At 44.7% G+C, this 25,640-nt stretch overlaps 1 protein-coding gene across 2 annotated transcripts in view; it reads right to left on the bottom strand.

Annotated features, from left to right (window-relative positions):
- Window positions 1-700: 700 nt before the first annotated feature.
- The window catches only part of KCNB1 (potassium voltage-gated channel subfamily B member 1), a 171,884-nt gene continuing 146,944 nt past the window's right edge, over window positions 701-25,640 (bottom strand). For both annotated transcript variants that reach the window (XM_040437704.1, XM_040437703.1), the window contains one exon: window positions 701-4,006. In XM_040437704.1, the coding sequence (XP_040293638.1) occupies window positions 1,964-4,006 (2,043 nt within the window). In that variant the 3' untranslated portion in view covers window positions 701-1,963. The remainder of the gene's footprint in view (window positions 4,007-25,640) is intronic.

Consider the following 25,640-nt stretch of genomic DNA (forward strand, 5'->3'; position numbering starts at 1 on the left):
ACTAATACAATACCTTTTTCTGTCCTCTGTGTAACCACCGACACCCCCTCCGCTTTCAGTCAGACACTTCCTCTGAATGACTGGCGGTACTGCTCCTTCATTCTCTGTGTGATTGATAGTCCCACCACTCTGTTATCTGCATGACTTCTGGTCCTGTGACTGCTTGATGACTGCTGTCTGACCCTGTTCCATGCGTGACCACTGACACTCCCTGACCGCTGATCCAGCTGCCCTGTCTTCTGCTCCATCCCCTCTGCATTCTGTGTGACTTCTGGTCCTGCCTTTCAGCGACTTGCATGCTTTGGTTGGGTGAGCAGACTCCTCGTAGAATTGGTCGGGTGTTGTGTACTTTATGGCTTGGATGCAGACTCCTTTCAACCATTTCATAGGCACCTTGGAGTAGTTGTCACGTTTGGTGCCAAATAGATTGATATTCCGTGTAAGCTGAACTTTCATTCTGCTTTACTTACCGTGCACTGTTCTTAACAAGAAAGGTTGAGATATGGGTAGGTGGGATAGGTGGCTGACTAGGGCACTGTTTTTTGTTGTAATAAAGATTTTTTTTGTACAACCAACTGGATACTGTATGTGAGTACCTGGTAATACTGTAGCTACAGGGAGCCAGTTAGACCCACACTGGAGGCATCATGTCCCACTGGAATTGACTTCTGTTCTGCAACAGGGGACCACTGTAAACAATCACTGCTTCCCTGTAGAGGAAACTGGCAGGAAAGCAGCTGCGGTGTTGGAGAGTGTGTGTGAGTATGTCAATGCTTGTGGATTCCTTGACAATTGTTTCTGCAGCTGTGGATGTGACTGGAGTGTAATGCAATGTGACTGTCATGATGTAACAGTAGAATGGAGTAGGAGAGTAGGACATAAGATCAGTGCTGTAAGATAAGTAAAGCAGAGGAGTCCATTACATTTAGATTATATCTGGCATTGAGAAGAGCTACAAACTTAGAACATTCTTGTCTTCTGTACATCTTACGTCCCACCATTAGTTCCAGCACCAGTGGCTGACAGCTTGTGGCCAATTGTTTGTATGTTGCTGTCACTTTGTGGTTACCACTATTGGATGTGTCCGTCCTCAGGAAACCAGAACTAATGAGCAGGTTCCTGTATGCTCTGTGTGTGAGAACTTTGTTCCAGATTAATAAGAAAGGAGCCTGGGAGTATAAAAAGAGGTGGGACATGTTCTGGACATCTCCTTCATAATTACCCGGAGAGCACTGTGGATTTACAGGGATCTTTGTGGGGAAAGCATATCCATCACTTTGCTATAGATAATTTAGCTACATTTTAAAATGGGGATAAACAGTTTGAGCCCACTGTGTATTAGCAGCACAAGAGCCCCAGCGTAATTGACAACACCTCAGGGCCACTCTTAGCAGTCATTTCTTACAAAAAACATAGAGGCACAAATAAAGGGGGTGCATACTTAAAGTGCTGCATCTCCAGCATCTCCAGCCGGCAGTGTGCAAACAATGAGAAAAAGAAAAGAGATCCTAGAAATAAAGGATTCGTGCAGCTACAGATGTAAAGAACATGATGCGAACCCTCGGCTCTAGAACACTTATGCTCTAGGACGTTCCACAATGCACCATCTGCTACCAGTGACGACAACTGGTGAAACTCACCTTGAGGGAGCTTAAGAAAGACATAAGAGGAGCTCGGCCACTGCTCCCCAGAAATGTGGTGTCCACTGACCACCAGTGAGATGTTTTATTAGAAGGTCCCTCTACCATTAATGAGCGCAGTGTAAGCAATGAATAAAAGCAGGACATCTTAATTAGGGTATTTTTTTGGTCACAATGGCTTTCAAGAAAGAAGTTCAGTAAAGGAGATCAAATCAATCAAAGTTGTCAGTGCCGTCTCCAGAATGGTGCAGACCAGCCATCAGTTAGTGTGAGAGGAGGCCATGCAGAAGCTCATGGTGCATGTATGAACATTCCTCCCTGTGTCACATGCGGGGCTCATGTGTGTGTGATCGTACACCTCCACCCGGTAACACATGGACCTCTGGTGAAATATGGTTGTCCATCTTGACTGGTTCCATATTCCCCCGATTGCTTCCAGTAATCCCTTCTGTGGAATAAATGCAGTTGTGTCCTAGGAACCGTGAGGAAGTTGATAGAGCAATATTCTCAAGGTGATTCTTTTCGGTTCTGTGAAGGGTCTCCCTTTGCTTTCGATGACCACTATTTGTTATGTTATATTTTGGGCTCATAGTGCCCAGCAACTGTTTGGAGGGACATGAATCTAAGCCATCAAGGAGCTGACCCTCATCGTCTGTGTCGGCATCTATATACTTATTTACATTAGCATCATGAAAAGTGAATGCTATTGCCATGTGTTTCTCTGGAGACCTGGAAGGTGTTCTCGCACTTGCTGTCGTGTACTGAGACGTTTCAGGACTACGAATGGACTGCTCAGAGAAGTAAGAGCTGTCTAACTTTGTCTGCCCCAGTCTGTGCTCGGAAGGGTTCACTATATTTGGAGCAGGTACTAATGTCCTCTTGTCACCTTCTAAAAAGTTGACTTTTAGAGATCTCAGCATGATGGGGTTTTTCATTTTCACAAGACTTTTTGGACTTTCCAAAATGTATGCTGAATGGCGATTTCTATCGGCCCTTGGACTAATTTGAGTGAAGCTTTCAGCACTTATGTCCATGGACACTGGCCGATCACTGGGTGTGTCGTGTCCTGAATTTGTATTGGTTTTGTACGTCAAAACTGCCATTGGACTATGTGAGAACCTAGTAGTTTCTGGAAAGTCAGCTGTGCAACTTATAAAGCTGTCTATGCTGGACATGCTCCTCATATCAATGATGCCCTCTTTGTGGTGAGTGGTGAGCAGTGGCACAGGTGGGCAAGGGATGGTTTCCATTTCCAGTTCTTCTGCCTGTTTGCCGATCTGGTTAGAGTCTTTGGAGTTGAGGATTGGTTGGGATTGCGTTTTTGCCATTTTGTTGTATATATCTTCTAGCTGCTGAACATTGAGATGTTGTGGACTAGAACAAGAGCGAGTCTTTTCCGGAGAGGCCTGTTCTTTTGCATCAAAAGACTTGTTAGAACTTGTCTCAGAGAGGGTTCTCTTTGTCCATTTCCACTTGCTGGGGGACAAGTGATTATCCTGCACCTTCTCTTGTTTCCCTGGCGTGTCTTCAGTCTTTTCAACCACTACATCCATTAGTTCTATGCTGCGGCTAAAGGCATCTTTCATGTTCATGGAGACAATGCTGCCATTACGTTTAGCCCTTTCTAGAGCTTCTCGGCGTTTAATGGCTTTTTCCTGACGCTTTTGTTCTTTGTAGAACTCTGAGAAGTTATTTACAATAATGGGAATTGGAAGAGCAATGACCAGCACACCAGCAATGCAACACAATCCACCAACAATCTTACCCAGCAGAGTTTTTGGGTAGATGTCCCCATATCCCACTGTGGTCATGGTAATGGTAGCCCACCAGAAGGATGCTGGGATACTTTTGAACTTTGTATCATCCTCATCCTTTTCTGCAAAGAAAACCAAACTTGAAAAGATCATGATACCCATCGCCAGAAACAGAATCAGAAGCCCAAGTTCATTGTAACTCCTTCGTAATGTAAACCCTAAAGACTGCAGACCCGTTGAATGTCTGGCCAGCTTCAGGATTCGCAGTATCCTCATGATCCGGAAAATTTGAACCACCCGTCTGACGTTTTGGAACTGAAGTACACTTTTGTTTGATTCTGTGAGGAATATTGTTACATAGTAAGGGAGGATTGCTAACAAATCGATGACATTAAGTGGTCCCTTAAAAAACTTCCATTTGTTAGGGGATGACAGGAATCTCAGCAGGTACTCCATTGTAAACCATGCAATACAGACTGCCTCCACATGTGCCAACTGGGGATTGTCTGTTACTTGCTCAAACTCATCTACACCTTGTAGTTCTGGAAGCGTGTTTAATGACAAGGCTATTGTAGATAAGATGATGAACAGGATAGAAATGATTGCCAGAATCTGCAACAAAAACAGAGAAAAACGTATTAGTCACAATATGTCCTAGTAAATGAGTCTCATGGTACATAAACTGATGACTGTATGAACTGACCATTGGATGAACTGATTGTATAAACTCATGACTGTATGAAGTGATGATCATATAAACTGATGACCGGCATGAACTGACAAGCATATGAAATTATGACTGTATGAACTGATGAGGGTATAAATGAAGCCCCCAAGATCTGCGGCATTTATTACATCATATTGCATGTAACATGATCATATTGGCGTGTTCCAGCTGGTTGCGCTACTCTCCCATTAAACACGTCCCTCCTAAAAGGACCATGATAAGAAGCATCTGTCCACTAAAGCATGCAGGATATTGGTATCTGACCAATGAAATGGTCCCCCCAAGTGAACTTAGTTGATAGATGCCTGCATGTGCCTGACAACTGACACCTGTGTAGGGAAATCACATTTCCTGGTCAAGGATATGACAGGTATGAGCTGCTAAATTGCGAGGGATGAGGTTTCACCTTTATTCTGTTTATACAGTCAGTGCCACCCCACACAGCTTCACAATATCCATACAAAACACTTTATACTAAATGACTATTATTAAGAAAGAAACCTATAGGAACATGATTTGTGTCCTATGCCCTTGGTCAGGGCACCTACATGGTGCACCACACTTCCTTTGCTACTACTTGACTAGGCTTATGCTTGCTTTCCCCGTGGATATATACAGGGGGCTGTCCCCAGACTACTCCAAGATATCCAAAGTCTGCTACGGGACGCTACCTTTACCTGCCCTCCCCTCCTACCTATGCTAGAAGTATCTCCACCCACTGTGCAGCAACTGCAGGAGGTATCACCCTGGAATCCTGTAGACGAGCTAATACACTGCTATATACACCGTAAAATACAATACTAAATATAACTGGGTTCCTTCAACAGGACCGCATGGTTTATTATGACTTATCAACAGCGCATGCAAATTACAGTTACAAAAAGACAATACAAATGAATGGAAACTATCAGGTATTACACAAGCCAGTGGATCCTGGCATTCTGCTCTTGGTGCAGCCATTTATTCAGGGAACTGTGGACTGATGTCATACTAGGGCTCCACACACAGAGTCTCCTTCCCCATAGACTCAGAGATTTGTAATACTTTCAATCTGGACAAACACATTCTGTATTACTTTTGGGTCACGTGGCCTATAAGTAATGTTCTGATTTCTCCTGCCCACCAACCAAATAAATTTGCTGACCGGTCCATGGCTCACTCGGATTTTTCAGACAAAGGCAATATGGAGCCTATTAATGACATAATCCTCCACTTTCTTTGCCCAGGAAGGATGCAAGACCAGCAAGAGTCATTAGCTGGCCAGTACCCTAAAGTGTGGCCAATAACCCTGTAGAACAGCGGTCCCCAACCGCCGGGCCGCGGCCCAGAACCGGGCCCTGGAAGATAGTTTGGCGGGCCGCAGAGGAGGGCAGACGCCAGGTGCATGCGCGCCCGACGCGCACATCAGGCTAGAGTCAGTGGAGAAGTAGGGATGGAGGGAATCCCTCCCTCCCATGACGCGGCCGCCGCAGAGCCCAATACAATGAGCGGGCTCTGAGGCGCCGCACCACTGCCACCAATGAATGTGTGTCTAATATTAAAGTAGGAGGAGGGACGGGGGAGGGTTTACCGCTGTGCCATCTCAGCTTGTGCACGGTGAACGGCAGCAGCGGCAGCCTCCTCCTCCTCCTGATTCTTGTGTTCTCCAGTCCCAGTCCCCAGCCATTAGTGCTCTGAAAAGCGCAGGTACCCACACACTGTCCCACACACTGTCCCACACAATGTCCCACACACTGTCCCACACACTGACCCACACACTGACCCACACACTGTCCCACACACTGTCCCACGCACTGTCCCACGCACTGTCCCACGCACTGTCCCACGCACTGTCCCACACACTGTCCCACACACTGTCCCACACAATGTCCCACACATTGTCCCACACACTGTCCCACACACTGTCCCACACACTGCAAGATTATTAGTCTGCCTCAAAATAAACGCAGGCAAAAAACATGTATCAGGCAGCCAGCAAGATTTGGGGTTAATGTGACTCATTAACCGCAATGTTGCCAGTAGCCATAATTTGAGAAGATGGGGTCACCTATTATTAATCTGAGGTAGATGGTGCTATTGCATTAGTACCCCTATGTACCTCACATTAAAAGTAAGTGGCCCCCAAGCACCTCATCAAAAAATGGGCAACATTGGGTTAACCATTAATGTGAGGTACACATGATGAGGTTACTTACTATTAATGTGAGGTACAGGCAGGTCCAAATTGATAAAACAATGTGCCTCATATTAACAGCAAGTTACTCCAGCATGTACCTGATGCCATTAACCCCATCGTTATATAGTTTTATATATTTTAAACACGTGAATCAGTCAGCGCCGATCAGCACCCCCTAAGCCCCGCCCCAGAACCCCCCCAGCCTGTCCCTGGGAAAATTGTCTTGCATGAAACTGGTCCTTGGTGCAAAAAAGGTTGGGGACCACTGCTGTAGAACACAAATATATTTTGAGAAGTCAGTCAGTCAATTACAAACTTCATGTTTCTGACACCTTAAATACAAACTTCATGTTTGTCACACCCCTACCCGCACAGGAGTGGTGGATCATGTGGTCCTGCACCAGGCTCAGCTGTACTCTGCCATCTGTGGGCACAGTATAACAGTATAACGGCATAGTACAGTGGCAGTTTAAAATGGCGTCTACAAGGTGTCCATAAGGGTTAATCTAATGGATGCACAGCATTGTGAACAGTTGTGTGAGACCTTTCGAGTGATGGAAGCCTCTTTGCCTGGTTCCAATGTCCACCATATTAGGGCTGTACGGGCATCATATAATGGACACTTCACGATCTGGAGTCTTGGCAATTTCTACTCCGCTTGTACAATGGATCCAGGGACAGTTATTGGAGCATGTTTGCATGACATGAATGTCTCCCATTATACAAGGTTGTCTCCAGCTCAGCAGCTCAATCTGCTGTTTAAGACTGGACGTGTCCCCCCTAGCCATGGCGTGAAGACTTCTTAGATCTATGAGCATAAACAAGAGGCCTCATTACCCAGCAGCTAGTGGAATCTCTGTCCTTAAAGCTCATTGTCACTTACACCTATAAGTAGAAAGATCACCATGATCTGCTTATCCCGGGAGTGGCGTCAATGCTGCTATATTCTGCCTCCTGTGCTGGGGATCTCATTTATCACTGGTCTGTATTACAGTCTCAATGATCCGATTATCCCCCAAATACAAGTCAACTGGAGTCTTACTTCATTAACACTTCAGGGGCCACAAGTAAAAATAGCAGCTGCTGCCATGTCATCCATAGAGATGTTCAACTATAAAATCTTACATCTCGGGCATCATCAGTGTAACTGGAGACATACAGGTATACCATCTCCTCCCAGCCCTAGCATTGTTCCCACAGAGGACCACTCTGACTCCCACCTTCTAGACTCAGGTGTATACTCAGGTGCGACCGTGGATAATTGGGATCACAAAAGTGCATACGTATAAATAAACGTGTTGCCCACTGAGATGACATAACATGTGTCCATATAAAACAGGATAATCCCTCATCCTCACCCCTGCAGCAGGCTTGTGTTGTGATAACATGTGTCCCAAAAATGTCCTACAACTGCCTCGCAAATGCAGAGAAGTCATAAAAAAGTTAAGGATACAATGCATGCAGATAGTCTGCAGTAGGTTCTGGTGGAGGCACCAGTGAACACTTGGCTTTTCAAAGACCTCAATGAACTGTCTAAATACGCAGAATGACCCTTAATCTACTTTACCCACCAAAGCAGCCAGATGGCTCTGCCACATCTCTTACTGCAAAGACTCCTCGAACTGCAAGGAAGCTAGTTTTGATCTCAACCCTCCCACTCATAATCAGCGTATAAAATGTCTGAAATGTTGAGAAGACAAGGTGCAGGGAAGTTTACCTAAAATATCTCACAGTGCACTCCAGCTAAATCCCCTCAGGTCACTGCTAGGCAATCAGGGAAATTGCTAGTACAGACTGGTGTGTGCTGCCCTCTTCATACTCTGACCAGTTCCAGTGCCATTCCATAACATGGCTTGTGCCAGAGAGTCTGCGTGACGTGTTTATAATTAGGCAAGTGTCACGCTTCGGTGTGGGAGGGAAACCTGCACCGAATGTAGGAGGGAAAGGGGTGAGGGAAAAGGCCTGGAAACTAGAGAAAGGAGCAGGTCACCTCCTAGAGAAACCCTAATCAAAGTTCTGACTGACTGCAAGTATGAACTGACCCCGAAGGTAGGTGAGTTCATACACCGGAACCTAAGTCCTAACTCACCCTGTAGGAACCTGGTACTAATGTCAGGACAAGAGACAACCTGTTCCTCCAAATGGTAGGACGAACAGGAGTCTCCCTCAGGCCTAAACACAAATAAAAGGGAAAAGAGCAACACAAGTAAACCCACACAATAAACAAAAGGGGAAGAAGACACTTAACCCCTTCACTACCGAGTCACTTTTCACCTTAAATCCCAGCCGATTTTTGCAAATCTGGAGATGAAATTTCAGAATTTCACTTTTTTGGCAGATTTTCCATTTTAATAAATTTTTTCCACTAACAAAGCAAGGGTTAACAGCCAAACAAAATTCAATATTTATTGCCCTGATTCTGTAGTTTACAGAAACACCCCATATGTGGTCGTAAACTGCTGTATGGGCACACGGCAGGGCGCAGAAGGAAAGAAACGCCATATGGTTTTTGGAAGGCAGATTTCACTGGGATAATTTTAAGCTGCCATGTCACATTTGAAGACCCCCTGATGCACCCGTAGAGTAGAAACTCCCAAAAAATGACCCCATTTTGGAAACTACGGGATAAGGTGGCAGTTTTGTTAGTACTATTTTAGGGTACATATGATTTTTGGTTGCTCTATATTACACTTTTTGTGAGGCAAGATAACAAAAAATAGCTGTTTTGGCACCGTTTTTATTTTTTATTTACAATGTTCATGTGACAAGTTAGATCACGTTGTATTTTTATAGAGCAGGTTGTTACCGACGTGGCGATACCTAATATGTATACTTTATTTATTTATTTATGTTTTACATAATAACAGCATTTTTGAATTTTAAAAAATCATGTTTCAGTGTCTCCATATTCTGAAAGCCCTATTTTTTTTATTCTTTTTGGGCGATTGTCTTAGGTAGGGTCTCATTTTTGCGAGATGAGATGAATGTTTGATTGATACTATTTTTGGGTGCGTATGACTTTTTGATTGCTTCGTATTACACTTTTTGTGATGTAAGGTGACACAAAAATGGTGTTCATCTGAGGGGTTAGGTCATGTGATATTTTTATAGGCCAGGTCGTTACGGATGTGGCAATACCTAATATGTATACTTTTTTTTATTTATGTAAGTTTTACACAATGATATCATTTTTGAAACAAAAAAATCATGTTTTAGTGTCTCCATAGTCTGAGAGCCATAGTTTTTTCAGTTTTTGGGCGATTGTCTTAGGTAGGGTATCATTTTTGCAGGATGAGGTGACGGTTAGATTGGCACTATTTTGCGTATGACTTTTTTTTTTAACAAATCTCTTTTTATTGAGAGAATCAAAATATCAGATCATCAGAGATGAGATAAAGGCAAGGATATTCCATACACTAGAAGCCAAACATAAGTGATCAGACATTATCCAAGAAACTTGAATATCAAAGTATACATAGTTACAAGTTTTCGACAAGAACATTGGAATAAGAACATAATCTTCGACGGTTCGGTTGATTCTATTAGTAATACTGCAGTTGTGGATCGTCATATGCGCGCCCAGCTCCGGATGCCCTCCTCGTTCAAATTACGGAATAAATTAGTAAGATACCCTCTCTCAACACCATCACTTTAATTATTTCGCCCTAAATTCTCTCCAAGGAGCCCACAACTTGAAAAATCTACTATGCGTCCTGTTAGCCCAACTTGCCAGCTCCTCAATCAAGAATATTTGGTCTATTTTGGTTTACCAATCCTAGAATGCGTATGACTTTTTGATCGCTTGGTATTACACTTTTTGTCATGTAAGGTGACAAAAAAAAAAAAGGCTTTTTTTACACAGTTTTTTTTTTATGGTGTGGTTAGGTCATGTTGTATTTTTATAGAGCAGGTTGTTACGAACGTGGTGATACCCAATATGTAGACTTTTTTTTTTTTACATTTATAAAATAAAAGCATTTTTGAAACAAAAAAAAATCATGTTTTAGTGTCTCCATAGTCTGAGAGCCATAGTTTTTTTTATTTTTTGAGCGATTGTCTTAGGTAGGGGCTCATTTTTTGCAGGGTGTGGTGACGGTTAGATTGGTACTAATTTGGAGGGCATATGCTTTTTTGATCGCTTGGTGTTGCACTTTTAGTGATGTAAGGTGACAAAAAAATTGTTTCTTTAGCAGAGTTTTTTTTTTTATTTAGGGGGTTAGGTCATGTGATATTTTTATAGAGACAGTCGATACAGACGCGGCGATACCTAATATGTCTACTTTTCTTTTTTTTCCCTTATTTTTACAATTTTTTTTTAACTTTATTTTGGGAAAAGGACGCTTTTTTTTTACTTTAAACTTAAAAAAAAAATTTAAAACTATATATTTTTTTTACTTTTTTTCGCTTTATTTTTTTGTTCCACTCTGGGACTTCAACTTTTGGGGGTCTGATCTCCTTTACAATGCTTTACAATACTTCTGTATTGTAAAGCATTGGCTGTAAGTATATTACCAGTGTAATACACTTACAGCCTTCCGGCCTGTTAGATTCAGGGGGCTGGATCTCACAGGCTCTCCCGGAAGGCAGCCACGATGCCTAAGGAAGGCATCGGACTGCCTTTCCTGCCATGGGGTCCCCGACACAGCAACGCGTGGACCCCATGGACACCGGCACCAGTGAGGATACCGGACGTGCCGCAGTCAGCGCTGACCGCGGCCGTGCAAGGGTTAATGCGCCGGCATCAGTGATTTCACTGATGCCGGCGCATACAACAGGGGTCCGGCTATCAGTGACAGCCGGACCCCTGCCGCTGATCGGGTGGGCGCAGCTCCTGCACCCGCCTGATCAGCGCACCGTACCTGTACGGCGCTGGGATTTCTGTCCCGCATTTCTGCGCCGTACATGTACGGTGCTTGTACCCTAAGACCTCTTTCACACGGGCGTTGCGGGAAAATGTGCGGGTGCATTACGGGAACACCCGCGGTTTTTCCGCGCGAGTGCAAAACATTGTAATGCGTTTTGCACTCGCGTGAGAAAAATCGCGCATGTTTGGTACCCAAACCCGAACTTCTTCACAGAAGTTCTGGCTTGGGTTAGGTGTTCTGTAGATTGTATTATTTCCCCTTATAACATAGTTATAAGGGAAAATAGTAGCATTCTGAATACAGAATGCATAGTAAAATAGCGCTGGAGGGGTTAAAATATATATATTTTTTTAACTCACCTTAGTCCACTTGATCGCGATGCCCGGCATCTCCTTCTGTCTCCTTTACTGAACAGGACCTGTGGTGAGCATTCATTACAGGTCAAGGACCTGTGGTGACGTCACTCCGGTCATCACATGATCCATCACCATGGTAAAAGATCATGTGATGGATCATGTGATGACCGGAGTGACGTCACCACAGGTCCTGTTCAGTAAAGGAGACAGAAGGAGATGCCGGGCATCGCAATCAAGTGGACTAAGGTGAGTTAAATTATTATTATTATTTTTTTAACCCCTCCCGCGCTATTTTACTATGCATTCTGTATTCAGAATGCTATTATTTTCCATTATAACCATGTTATAAGGGAAAATAATAATGATCGGGTCTCCATCCCGATCGTCTCCTAGCAACCGTGCGTGAAAATCGCACCGCATCCGCATTTGCTTGCGGATGCTTGCGATTTTCACGCAACCCCATTCACTTCTATGGGGCCTGCGTTACGTGAAAAATGCAGAATATAGAGCATGCTGCGATTTTCCCGCAACGCACAAGTGATGCGTGAAAATCACAGCTCATGTGAACAGCCCCATAGAAATGAATGGGTCGGTATTCAGTGCGGGTGCAATGCGTTCAACTCACGCATGGCATCCGCGTGGAATACTCGCCCGTGTGAAAGGGGCCTAAGGGTTAACTATGGAAGCACAGGAACTCTGTCGAGATCCAAAAACCAGCAATCCACAACAACAAGGCAGAAGCTATAAACCGCACAGCATGGTGGGAGAAGCCACAATAAATAGGGAAGGTAAAATGACCACATAAGCAACACCTGAAGCAAGGCGTGTGGCCATTACCAGAAACAACAGAGATACGAATTGATCCACAAGAAACCTGTCAGATCAAACCACGTGTTGCCAGTCTCACTGATCTTCTGGCACCTGTCACGGGAACGTTTGTGACAGCAAGAGAGATGCACACGTTACAGGTAGATAGTACTGTGCTCCAGAACATGTTGTATATGTGAATATACAAGACGCGATAGGTGTTTCTAACATACTACACCATAGTGCGGTTTCTCCACCATAGAGCTCTGATAGAAGACAGCGACAAGATCTTATCCACGCGTTTTACCAGTGGAGTTTTGTTTCCACGCCATTGTTGAAAAATTATGTGTGCATATGATCCTATTAGTTGAAGACTTTTTCCGAACATAAATGAAAGATTACTGAAATATACAGAGAAGATTCTTCTCCTGCAGCGCAATCCTTTTTTCTATTTTTATATTTGGCGGACTCTTTTTCCCACATTGTCTAGGATTTGCAGCGCCTGAGGGGACAAGTATCCTATACAGAGACTCTATTTTCTATTTTGAAATGTTGTATATGTGCACCACCATTGCTTTGTGATATAATGAAGTGCATGAGATCCCTGGGCCATACCGGCAGGAGCTGGGTCCTTTTCTCCTGTAGTCGCAGCAGTTATTTTGGCCTGGTTGCTCAGCAGAGCTCACTTTGCTGCTCAGCAGAGGACAGTTAAGGGTAAGTGTAATAGGATTGTTGTTACTATAAAGAGCCTTGTAAGCCAGGAAGTGATCCTAGGGAAACAAAACCTTGTCCAGCAGCGGGATGTGGCCAGCTCTGTAGATGTGTGCTCCTGCGTTCACTACCCCATACAAGACCAAATGTTCCACAATAAGCAACTGTTCCAAATAGGCACTAATCACGATTCTAGTGATCTGGCACAGTCAAAACTCATCAGCTAGCACAAGCTAGCACTAGAGAATGCACCTGCCAGTAGAAGTCCAATGTCCTCTGCTGATGCAGTTAAAAGTTCCTACACTAAATAAGGACTACCTGGCATCCAACTGTGTGTTTGTGACGTTGGCCAGGCCTGACTCCTCCGTCACAGGGGACACAGCAGCTAGAGGTACAGCTGCTGCATTATTACCGATGTAAAGTGGCAAACATTAAGAAGTTTCCATCATTAGGAGCCGCTGCTGCTGTAGGAAGAGCTTTCTCCGCTGAGTCCCATTCCTTCAGAGAGATGTATTAATAGAAGTCCTAGTGTAGATGATGCCTCCGGAAGCTCGACATGTCCCTGTGCACCGAGAGCAGCTAGTACTCTACCAAACTCTCTTCTGTTTGGTTCTTTGGGATTCTCAGGGGCAAGTTTACATGTTAATCCATCATTGGCACTGGTGAACCTTCTTTAAGACCTCTTGCACACGGGTGTATTTGGGATTTGTATCACATGAATGCTCACTACCATGTCATTGCATTTCAGTGGAGCCATGCGCACTGCTGTGGTGTTATACACAAATGGAATCCACACACAAAAGATCTTAGCATATGTTCCTGCTCATGAGGACGAACTCTAAACTCCAGCACATCAGCCAGCAATTACTTGACATACCTGGTAGACCTACAGGCAGACCATTATTTCTCAGCCTTCTGTCAGCTACAGCCACTGATCTTGTGTTGCTCATCTATAATAGGAGCTATGAACAGTTTAGGCGTCTCTAATTTGAGAGCTGATCTTCTGCTCATCATTCTCCACTAAAGAAACCATGAAATGAGCCTCTGTCCTCCCGCTAACTCCAGATGGACAGCTGCCCAGATAGTTGCTGCAATAGGAAGGTCTGCCGAAGCATCTATCATTACTGGGGTGTGGTGTCACCATCCTTGATCCACCGCTCAGCTATACTTCATCATAACGGATAGCTGTATAGCAGTAGTACAGTGGAGAGCATATCTTGTGTTAATATTTAGACGATTATAGAAACACATGACTGACGTCAGGATGAGCGGTGTCTCTGTCCAGTCTGCTCTCATTATGTACCAAGATTTTACAATGCGTGCCGAGCTGATATTTACAAGGGAGCGATGATCTGGACATCCGGCTAGCGGGTCTACAAGAACACTGCTATAGTTATGTACATTCTCCGGTGATGGGAGAAGAATATCCCCCGCAGACAGTAACCCCCATCACTGTACCATAGCCTAGCATGCTTAGGCTCTTTTCACTTTGCATCTTTTACCTAATGCTTCCAGGAAAGCTTCTGACGCATCCGTTAAAGGGACCTGTAAAATGTCCCCATAGGCACCCATGTTAAAAAATATATACCGTGTAGTATGTTTATTTTTTTTTATCAGATGCCTCTGCATGAAATATTGGAGTCTGCTGCTCTGCTATTTCATGTGGCTAAAAAAACGGAAACTCTGCAGGCTGCCAATGAACGGAGGCCAAAGAACACTCTCTTAGCATCTCGGTTGGTGTAAGATGAGAGCCCATGGATCTATTCAATGGATGCGCTAGAAGCCTATCTGGTGTATGTGGAAAATGGACACAAAAGATGCAAAGTGAGAAGAGCTTTAGGCTCTGTGCACGTTTCCACTTGGAGCCACCGTCAGAGGATCTCGTCATATAGCCCAGCATGCAGTGCTCTTCCCATCAAAATGATAGATACCACCAGGCACGGACTGGCCCCCAGGGGAACAGGTGAATCCACCGGTGCGCACCTGAGCAAGCTGTACCGCTAGTCCCCCACCCCCTGCACAAGTAGACTGACTGAACAACATGTAGATAGGCGGCATACAGCACCTGAACCAGCTCATGATTAACCCCTTCCTGACTTAGCGATTTTCTGTTTTTCCATTTTTGTTTTTCACTCCCTGCCTTCCTGAAGCCATAACTTATAACTTATTTTTCCATTCACATGCCGTATGAGGGCTTGTTTTTTGCGGTAACAGTTTTACTTTCTAATGCCACCATTTAATACAATACAATAAATTTAATATGGAATATTTAATATTTAATATGGAATACAATGTAGAGGGAAGCTGGAAAAAAAAATCCAAATGGGGTGGAATTAGAGAAAAAACGCAATTCAGCCACAGTTTTATGGGTTTTGTTTTTACGGCATTCACAAGTGGTAAAACTGACATGTGCTCTTCATTCTCTAGGTCCATATGATTATTGTGATACCACACTTGCCTTTAAATGCTGAAAAATAAATAAAAACTTTGGGAAAAAATGATTTTTCTTTTTGCATGCTATGAATGGCCACGTGTCTTATCAGCTTTGTGTGTATCCCATTATTATCCTATATAATGGGATGGGAGCAGTCACTGATTGCTATTAGCTGTGCTATAGGGGATGCAGAGGTAGCACCCATGCTCCTCGGCTACTTCAGAAGACACTAGATTACATTGCTGAAGGTATGTGGAAAGCCCTGTTACAGATTCTGCATTGGGGTTCTGCAGCTTCTACATCTCTGGCTGTACTGTGTGATGTGGAGCACCCTCCCTCAGTTTCCTTTGCTGATGGTTCTTGGTCAATGTCACCTCTGGCTTCTTGTCTCCAACCCCTCCTTCATCTCTGCTTCAGCCTGAGTAATAGGCCCAGTGGGGATTGGTCCACACGATCCCAGGGAACTAAAGTAGAAGTGCAGAATCCATCAACTACCAGCAGATGCATGACCTAGATTAACAAGTGATGAGGGGACAGCAGCCCTGCTCAGACAGAAGTCATGGTTATAGCTTGTCCTCTTCTGGTGGTATATTACAGGCTGGCTGGGGTCCTGCTAGATTGACATGATAATAGTCACATAACTGGCCAGCTCCTATCAGTCCCACCCACATATTGTACCGACAGCAAATATCTGCATGGAGTTTATACTCTATGTACCTTCTGAGGTCAAGAATGATGGAAATGATACATTGTGTGTGATAGGTAAATTAGTTTGTGAACTCTGAGTGGCTGGGGGTGCCGGGAGTCAGACTGCCACCAATCTGATACAGTTCATCCATATCATGAAACTAGACAAACCCAAGACAGTTTTCAAAACTTTGCCCTAATATAAGTGAATTAGGGACATTAGATTGTGAGCGTCTGAAGTCAGAGATTATGGGAGTTAAGTCTGTATTACACCAGGCGATTGTTGATCCGGCAGTGTAATGCTGCTGATTATCCAATGAACGACCAAACACTCGTTCATCGGACAATTGGGATCTTTCAGCATGTTTAAAAATCTTCATTTGTAGGCGTCAGATCGTGGTGTCTAATCATGATCTGCTACCAGCAAACAACTACACAGCATGGGGATGTGTGATGGCGTAACGAATGCTCATCTCCATGCCGTGGAGGAGATCACTGCATGTAATAGCAGCAGTTTCCTCAGCTAGCAAGCAGGCGATTGCTGGGAAGGAATGTTTCCTTCTCGACAACTGCCTGCAGAATGGGGCTGTGTAATACGTTGTGAGAGAGGGAGACTGGATTGTGATCTCCTGGTGATATAACAATATCCTGAAGTATATAATATCACTGCTATATAATCTACAGTCAGATGTCAACCTGGGAGAATCCAACAGGGTAATTAATATGCAAGGAACAGGTAGTGGCACAAATGACAGTATCCCCCATAACAGTGACCTCCACAGCAACCTGCCCCCTTAACAGTAACCTCCAAAATGAACGCCCCTTTAACAGTGACCTCCACAGTGTCCGCTCCTTTAACCACCTCAGCACAGTGCTTAAACACCCTGAAAGACCAGGTCACTTTTTACACTTCTGACCTACACTACTTTTACCGTTTATTGCTCGGTCATGCAACTTACCACCCAAATGAATTTTACCTCCTTTTCCTCTCACTAATAGAGCTTTCATTTGGTGGTATTTCATTGCTGCTGACATTTTTACTTTTTTTGTTATTAATCGAAATTTAACGATTTTTTTGCAAAAAAATGACATTTTTCACTTTCAGTTGTAAAATTTTGCAAAAAAAAACGAGATCCATATATAAATTTTGCTCTAAATTTATTGTTCTACATGTCTTTGATAAAAAAAAAATGTTTGGGTAAAAAAAAAATGGTTTGGGTAAAAGTTATAGCGTTTACAAACTATGGTACAAAAATGTGAATTTCCGCTTTTTGAAGCAGCTCTGACTTTCTGAGCACCTGTCATGTTTCCTGAGGTTCTACAATGGCCAGACAGTACAAACACCCCACAAATGACCCCATTTCGTAAAGTAGACACCCTAAGGTATTCACTGATGGGCATAGTGAGTTCATAGAACTTTTTATTTTTTGTCACAAGTTAGCGGAAAATGATTTTTATTTTATTTTATTTTTTTCTTACAAAGTCTCATATTCCACTAACTTGTGACAAAAAATAAAAACTTCCATGAACTCACTATGCCCATCAGCGAATACCTTGGGGTGTCTTCTTTCCAAAATGGGGTCACTTGTGGGGTAGTTATACTGCCCTGGCATTCTAGGGGCCCAAATGTGTGGTAAGGAGTTTGAAATCAAATTCTGTAAAAAATGACCAGTGAAATCCGAAAGGTGCTCTTTGGAATATGGGCCCCTTTGCCCACCTAGGCTGCAAAAAAGTGTCACACATCTGGTATCTCCGTATTCAGGAGAAGTTGGGGAATGTGTTTTGGGGTGTCATTTTACATATACCCATGCTGGGTGAGATAAATATCTTGGTCAAATGCCAACTTTGTATAAAAAAATGGGAAAAGTTGTCTTTTGCCAAGATATTTCTCTCACCCAGCATGGGTATATGTAAAATGACACCCCAAAACACATTCCCCAACTTCTCCTGAATACGGAGATCCCACATGTGTGACACTTTTTTGCAGCCTAGGTGGGCAAAGGGGCCCATATTCCAAAGAGCACCTTTCGGATTTCACTGGTCATTTTTTACAGAATTTGATTTCAAACTCCTTACCACACATTTGGGCCCCTAGAATGCCAGGGCAGTATAACTACCCCACAAGTGACCCCATTTTGGAAAGAAGACACCCCAAGGTATTCGCTGATGGGCATAGTGAGTTCATGGAAGTTTTTATTTTTTGTCACAAGTTAGTGGAATATGAGACTTTGTAAGGAAAACAAAAAAAAAATCATCATTTTCCACTAACTTGTGACAAAAAAGTTATACTGCCCTGGCATTCTAGGGGCTCAAATGTGTGGTAAGGAGTTTGAAATCAAATTCTGTAAAACATGACCAGTGAAATCCGAAAGGTGCTCTTTGGAATGTGGGCCCCTTTGCCCACCTAGGTTGCAAAAAAGTGCCACACATGTGGTATCTCCGTATTCAGGAGAAGTTGTAGAATGTGTTTTGGGGTGTCATTTTACATATACCCATGCTGGGTGAGAGAAATATCTTGGCAAAAGACAACTTTTCCCATTTTTTTTATACAAAGTTGGCATTTGACCAAGATATTTATCTCACCCAGCATGGGTATATGTAAAATGACACCCCAAAACACATTCCCCAACTTCTCCTGAATACGGAGATACCACATGTGTGACACTTTTTTGCAGCCTAGGTGGGCAAAGGGGCCCATATTCCAAAGAGCACCTTTCGGATTTCACTGGTCATTTTTTACAGAATTTGATTTCAAACTCCTTACCACACATCTGGGCCCCTAGAATGCCAGGGCAGTATAACTACCCCACAAGTGACCCCATTTTGGAAAGAAGACACCCCAAGGTATTCGCTGATGGGCATAGTGAGTTCATGGAAGTTTTTATTTTTTGTCAGAAGTTAGTGGAATATGAGACTTTGTAAGGAAAAAAATAAAATAAAAAAATCATCATTTTCCACTAACTTGTGACAAAAAATAAAAAATTCTAGGAACTTGCCATGCCCCTAACGGAGTACCTTGGGGTGTCTTCTTTCCAAAATGGGGTCACTTGTGGGGTAGTTATACTGCCCTGGAATTTTCCAGGGGCCCTAATGTGTTGTAAGTAGGTAAATGACCTAGGAAATCCGAAAGGTGCTCTTTGGAATGTGGGCCCCTTTGCCCACCTAGGCTGCAAAAAAGTGGTATCGCCGTATTCAGGAGAAGTTGGGGAATGTGTTTTGGGGTGTCATTTTACATATACCCATGCTGGGTGAGATAAATATCTTGGTCAAATGCCAACTTTGTATAAAAAAATGGGAAAAGTTGTCTTTTGCCAAGATATTTCTCTCACCCAGCATGGGTATATGTAAAATGACACCCCAAAACACATTCCCCAACTTCTCATCAGCACGGAGATACCAGATGTGTGACACTTTTTTGCAGCCTAGATGCGCATAGGGGCCCACATTCCTTTTATGAGGGCATTTTTAGACATTTGGATCCCAGACTTCTTCTCACGCTTTAGGGCCCCTAGAATGCCAGGGCAGTATAAATACCCCACATGTGACCCCATTTTGGAAAGAAGACACCCCAAGGTATTCAATGAGGGGCATGGCGAGTTCATAGAATTTTTTTTTTTTTGGCACAAGTTAGCGGAAATTGATTTTATTTATTTTTTTCTCACAAAGTCTCCCTTTCCGCTAACTTGGGACAAAAATTTCAATCTTTCATGGACTCAATATGCCCCTCACGGAATACCTGGGGGTGTCTTCTTTCCGAAATGGGGTCACATGTGGGGTATTTATACTGCCCTGGCATTCTAGGGGCCCTAAAGCGTGAGAAGAAGTCTGGAATATAAATGTCTAAAAAGTTTTTACGCATTTGGATTCCGTGAGGGGTATGGTGAGTTCATGTGAGATTTTATTTTTTGACACAAGTTAGTGAAATATGAGACTTTGTAAGAAAAAAAAAATAATTTCCGCTAACTTGGGCCAAAAAAATGTCTGAATGGAGCCTTACAGGGGTGTGATCAATGACAGGGGGGTGATCAATGACAGGGGGGTGATCAGGGAGTCTATATGGGGTGATCACCCCCCTGTCATTGATCACCCCCCTATAAGGCTCCATTCAGATGTCCGTATGTGTTTTGCGGATCCGATCCATGTATCCGTGGATCCGTAAAAATCATACGGACATCTGAATGCAGCCTGACAGGGGGGGTGATCAATGACAGGGGGGTGATCAATGACAGGGGGGGTAATCAATGACAGGGGGGTGATCAGGGAGTCTATATGGGGTGATCACCACAGTCATTGATCACGCCCCTGTAAGGCTTTATTCAGACGTCCGTATGCGTTTTGCGGATCCGATCCATCTATCAGTGGATCCGTAAAAATCATGCGGACATCTGAATGGAGCTTTACAGGGGTGTGATCAATGACAGGGGGGTAATCAATGACAGGGGGGTGATCAGGGAGTCTATATGGGGTGATCACCACAGTCATTGATCACGCCCCTGTAAGGCTTTATTCAGACGTCCGTATGCGTTTTGCGGATCCGATCCATCTATCAGTGGATCCGTAAAAATCATGCGGACATCCGAATGGATCTTACAGGAGGGTAATCAATGACAGGGGGGTGATCAGGGAGTCTATATGGGGTGATCACCACAGTCATTGATCACGCCCCTGTAAGGCTCCATTCAGATGTCCGTATGCGTTTTGCGGATCCGATCCATCTATCAGTGGATCCGTAAAAATCATGCGGACATCTGAATGGATCTTACAGGGGGGTAATCAATGACAGGGGGGTGATCAGGGAGTCTATATGGGGTGATCACCACAGTCATTGATCACGCCCCTGTAAGGCTCCATTCAGATGTCCGTATGCGTTTTGCGGATCCGATCCATCTATCAGTGGATCCGTAAAAATCATGCGGACATCTGAATGGAGCTTTACAGGGGTGTGATCAATGACAGGGGGGTAATCAATGACAGGGGGGTGATCAGGGAGTCTATATGGGGTGATCCCCACAGTCATTGATCACGCCCCTGTAAGGCTTTATTCAGACGTCCGTATGCGTTTTGCGGATCCGATCCATCTATCAGTGGATCCGTAAAAATCATGCGGACATCTGAATGGATCTTACAGGGGGGTAATCAATGACAGGGGGGTGATCAGGGAGTCTATATGGGGTGATCACCACAGTCATTGATCACGCCCCTGTAAGGCTTTATTCAGACGTCCGTATGCGTTTTGCGGATCCGATCCATCTATCAGTGGATCCGTAAAAATCATGCGGACATCTGAATGGAGCTTTACAGGGGGGTGATCAATGACAGGGGGGTAATCAATGACAGGGGGGTGATCAGGGAGTCTATATGGGGTGATCAGGGGTGATCAAGGGTGAATAAGGGGTTAATAAGTGACAGGGGGGGGTGTAGTGTAGTGGTGCTTGGTGCAACATATTACTGAGCTGCCTGTGTCCTCTGGTGGTCGATCCAAACAAAGGGGACCACCAGAGGACCAGGTAGCAGGTATATTAGACGCTGTTATCAAAACAGCGTCTAATATACCTGTTAGGGGTTAAAAAAATCACATCTCCAGCCTGCCAGCGAACGATCGCCGCTGGCAGGCTGGAGATCAACTCTCTTACCTTCCGATCCTGTGAACGCGCGCGCCTGTGTGCGCGCGTTCACAGGAAATCTCGCGTCTCGCGAGAGGACGCGCCGGCGCGTCCACCCAGAAGAGCAGGGCCGCCGCAAAGACGCAATCCTGCGTACGGCGGTCCTGAGGAGGTTAACAGTGACCTCCACAGTGCCAGCCCCTTTAACAGTGATCTCCACAGCAGCTGCCCCTTCAATAGTGGCCCCTGCGCCCTTAACAGTGAACTCCACAGTGCCCGCCCCTTTAACAGTGACCTCCACAGTGGCCTACCCCTTTAACCTCTTCCGGAAACAGGGCGTACCTGTACCTGGGCGGGCGGGCATTTCAAATTGCATCAGCGCTCCTCTCCTCCTCCTTTTCAGTGCGGGAGCCGAGGATCTCAGTCGGATCTCCAGCCAGCACCCCATCTGTAAAAAGCTCAGAATTGTCTGCAAGCACCCCATCTGTGCCCCAGCACCCCCAGGTATTTAGGGAAAGGTTAGGGTCAGATTAGGTTAGGCAGGGATATTTAGGGAAAGTTAGTGGAAGAAGGAAAAAAAATAAAAAATGATTGCATCGCCCTAAATCGGGTGTCTGGGGTCCACAGCACAGCTGTGTGACCCTAGACCCCCCAGGGGTGCTGCAGCTTGCCCCCCTGCCCCCCACAACTTTTTTTTGGGACGCAAGCATTTATTTTATTTGTGCGTTCGCTGACTGTGGCCGGCACTCTTAGCGTCCGGCCACTGTTAGCGCATAGCACACCCCACCACTGATCAACTTCGGACGGTTGATCAACGATTTTGAAATTTGTTTATTTATTTTTTGAAATCTTTTTAGTTAGTCTTTTTTTTTTGTCTGTTAGGTTTAGGGTGAGTTCGCGAACACCCGTGCCCCCACGCACACACATACCAAATTAAGTTTATCACGCACGCACACACACACACACACACTCCCCTATGGCCGCTGGATGTTCTCGGCCGAGCTTGCCTCCGACTCCGAGAGTCCCAGTGAGGACGAGGATGACCCCACTTTCCTTTTGTCATCCGCGTCCTCCTCATCATCTAGCGATGATGATGAGCCCCCAACGCGGAGACGCAGCCAGGCGGAGCGAGTGGCCGCCATGCTAGGGACCCTGTGGCCCACCCTAGTACGAGCTGCTCTGGGGCTCGTACTAGTTTTCCGGCCCACCAATTAAGTCCACTGGAGCTCCCTGTCGGTGAACTTGCATGGTATACTCCAGAGCGTTTTGAGCCCGTGATTCCTGATTTTGTAGGCTAACCAGGAATCCAGAATTCCACAGTGGGCTTCAGTGAATACGGCTATTTTTGTCTTTTTTTCAGTGACCACTTTGTAAATCTAATGGTGGAGCAAACAAACCTGTACGCCCAACAGTTTGTTGATCAACACCCGGGCTCCTTTTTGGCTAGGACCGGTGGCTGGACTCCGGTCAGTGCAGCCGAGTTGAGGACATTTTGGGGCCTCGTGCTGCATATGGGCCTAGTCAAGAAACCTAGTGTCAGGCATTACTGGAGTGGGGACGTCCTCTACCAGGCCCCACTTTACAGTACGGCCATGACACGATCCCGGTTTGAGGCCATCCGGAAATGCCTGCATTATTCATATAATGCAGCATGTCCCCCCCAAGGTGATCCTGCCTATGACCGCCTGTACAAAATCAGGCCGGTCATCGATCACTTTGGGGCCAAATTTGTACAGGCCTATGTACCTGGAAGGGAGGTCGTGGTTGATGAGTCTCTCATTGCTTTCAAGGGGAGACTCATTTTCCGCCAGTATGTTCCCTCAAAGCGGGCGAGGTATGGCGTGAAACTGTACAAACTTTGTGAGAGTACCTCAGGGTACACTTACAAGTTTTGTGTGTACGAGGGGCGAGATTCCCATATTCAACCCCCAAAATGTCCCCCCACTCTGGGTGTTAGCGGGAAACTTGTGTGGGACCTTATGCACCCACTGCTAGATAAGGGTTACCACCTGTACGTGGATAACTTTTATACTAGTATCCCCTTGTTCCAGTCCCTCGCCGCCAGATCCACGTCCGCTTGTGGGACCGTGCTGAAAAATCAACACGGCCTCCCTACCCACCCCCTCCAGGTACCTATCCCCAGGGGTGAGACCCATGCCCTTACCAGTGGAAACCTGTTGCTGGTCAGATATAAGGACAAGAGGGATGTCCTTATACTGTCCACAATTCACGGTAACGGCATCACCTCTGCCCCTGTGCGAGGTACCGCGGCAACGGTCCTCAAGCCCGATTGTATCGTCGACTACAATCGGTATATGGGAGGAGTTGATCTCTCTGATCAAGTCCTCAAGCCATATAACGCCATGCGCAAAACCCGAGCATGGTACAAAAAAGTTGCGGTCTACTTGGTACATGTTGCCTTGTACAACTCTTTTGTGCTGTGGCGGAGCGCTGGAAACACAGGGACATTCCTTCAGTTCTATGAGGCAGTCCTCAAGGCCCTGATCTTTTCTGACCGGGAAAGAGCAGGCCGGAGTACCTCGGGAACTGGAGGCGCCCGGATCGTCCCTGGCCAACACCTTCCAGGTGTGGTCCCCCATACTGGAAAGAAGGGACGAACCCCAAAAAAGTGCAGAGTGTGTCACAGGAGGGGGACACAGAAGGACACCACTACTCAGTGTGACACGTGCCCCGATCATCCGGGCCTCCTCATTGACGGTTGCTTCAGGGAGTACCACACTTCCATGGAGTACTAAATTTATATCCCAATTTAGCCACTGACAATCGGATAAAAAACTGGTTCTCAGACTTGAGACACAAAGTTTTTTTTTTTCTAAAATATAATTTAGTAAAACTAAAATAAACAAAAAAAGTAGACATATTAGGTATCGCCACGTCTGTAAAAATCTGCTCTAATAAAATACCCCCCCCCAACCCCTCAGATGTACACGGTCAAAAAAATTATGGGACATGGTGTAAATAAACCAGTCCAGCTAAATCTGCCTTCCAGAAACCACACGGCGCACCTTTCCCTCTACGCCCTACTGTGTGCCCGTACAGTAGTTTACGGCCACATATGGGGTGTTTCTGCAAACTACAGAATCGGGACAATAAATATAGCATTTTGTTTGACTGTTAACCCTTGATTTCTTACTGGAATAAAATAGATTAAAATGAAATTTGAGAATTAAAATTTTTGGGCAAATTTTCCATCTCCATTTGCTAATAACTCTTGTGCAACACCTAAAGGGTTAACAAAGTTTGCAAAATCAGTTTTAAATACCTTGAGGGGTGTAGTTTCTTAGATGGGGTCACTTTTATGGAGTTTCTACTCTAGGGGTGCATCAGGGGGGCTTCAAATGGGACATGGTGTAAATAAACCAGTGCAGCAAAATCTGCCTTATAACAACCATACGGCGCACCTTTCCCTCTACGTCCTACCGTGTGCCCGTACAGTAGTTTACGGCCACATATGGGGTGTTTCTGCAAACTACAGAATCAGGGCAATAAATATAGCATTTTGTTTGGCTGTTAACCCTTGCTTTGTTACTGGAAAAAATGGATTAAAATTGAAAATTTGACAAAAAATTACAATTCTCAAATTTTATCTCCATTTGCCAATAACTCTTGTGCAACACCTAAAGGGTTAACAAAGTTTGTAAAATCAGTTTTGAATACCTTGAGGGGTGTAGTTTCTTAGATGGTGTCACTTTTATGGAGTTTCTACTCTAGTGGTGCATCAGGGGGGCTTCAAATGGGACATGGTGTAAATAAACCAGTCCAGCAAAATCTGCCTTCCAAAAACCATACGGCGCACCTTTCCCTAAACTCAGAATACACCTTTCAACTAAATATACCTTTCAGAATACACCTAAATACA

Source organism: Bufo bufo, chromosome 6 (genome assembly GCF_905171765.1).
Source record: "Bufo bufo chromosome 6, aBufBuf1.1, whole genome shotgun sequence".
Lineage (NCBI taxonomy): Eukaryota > Metazoa > Chordata > Amphibia > Anura > Bufonidae > Bufo > Bufo bufo.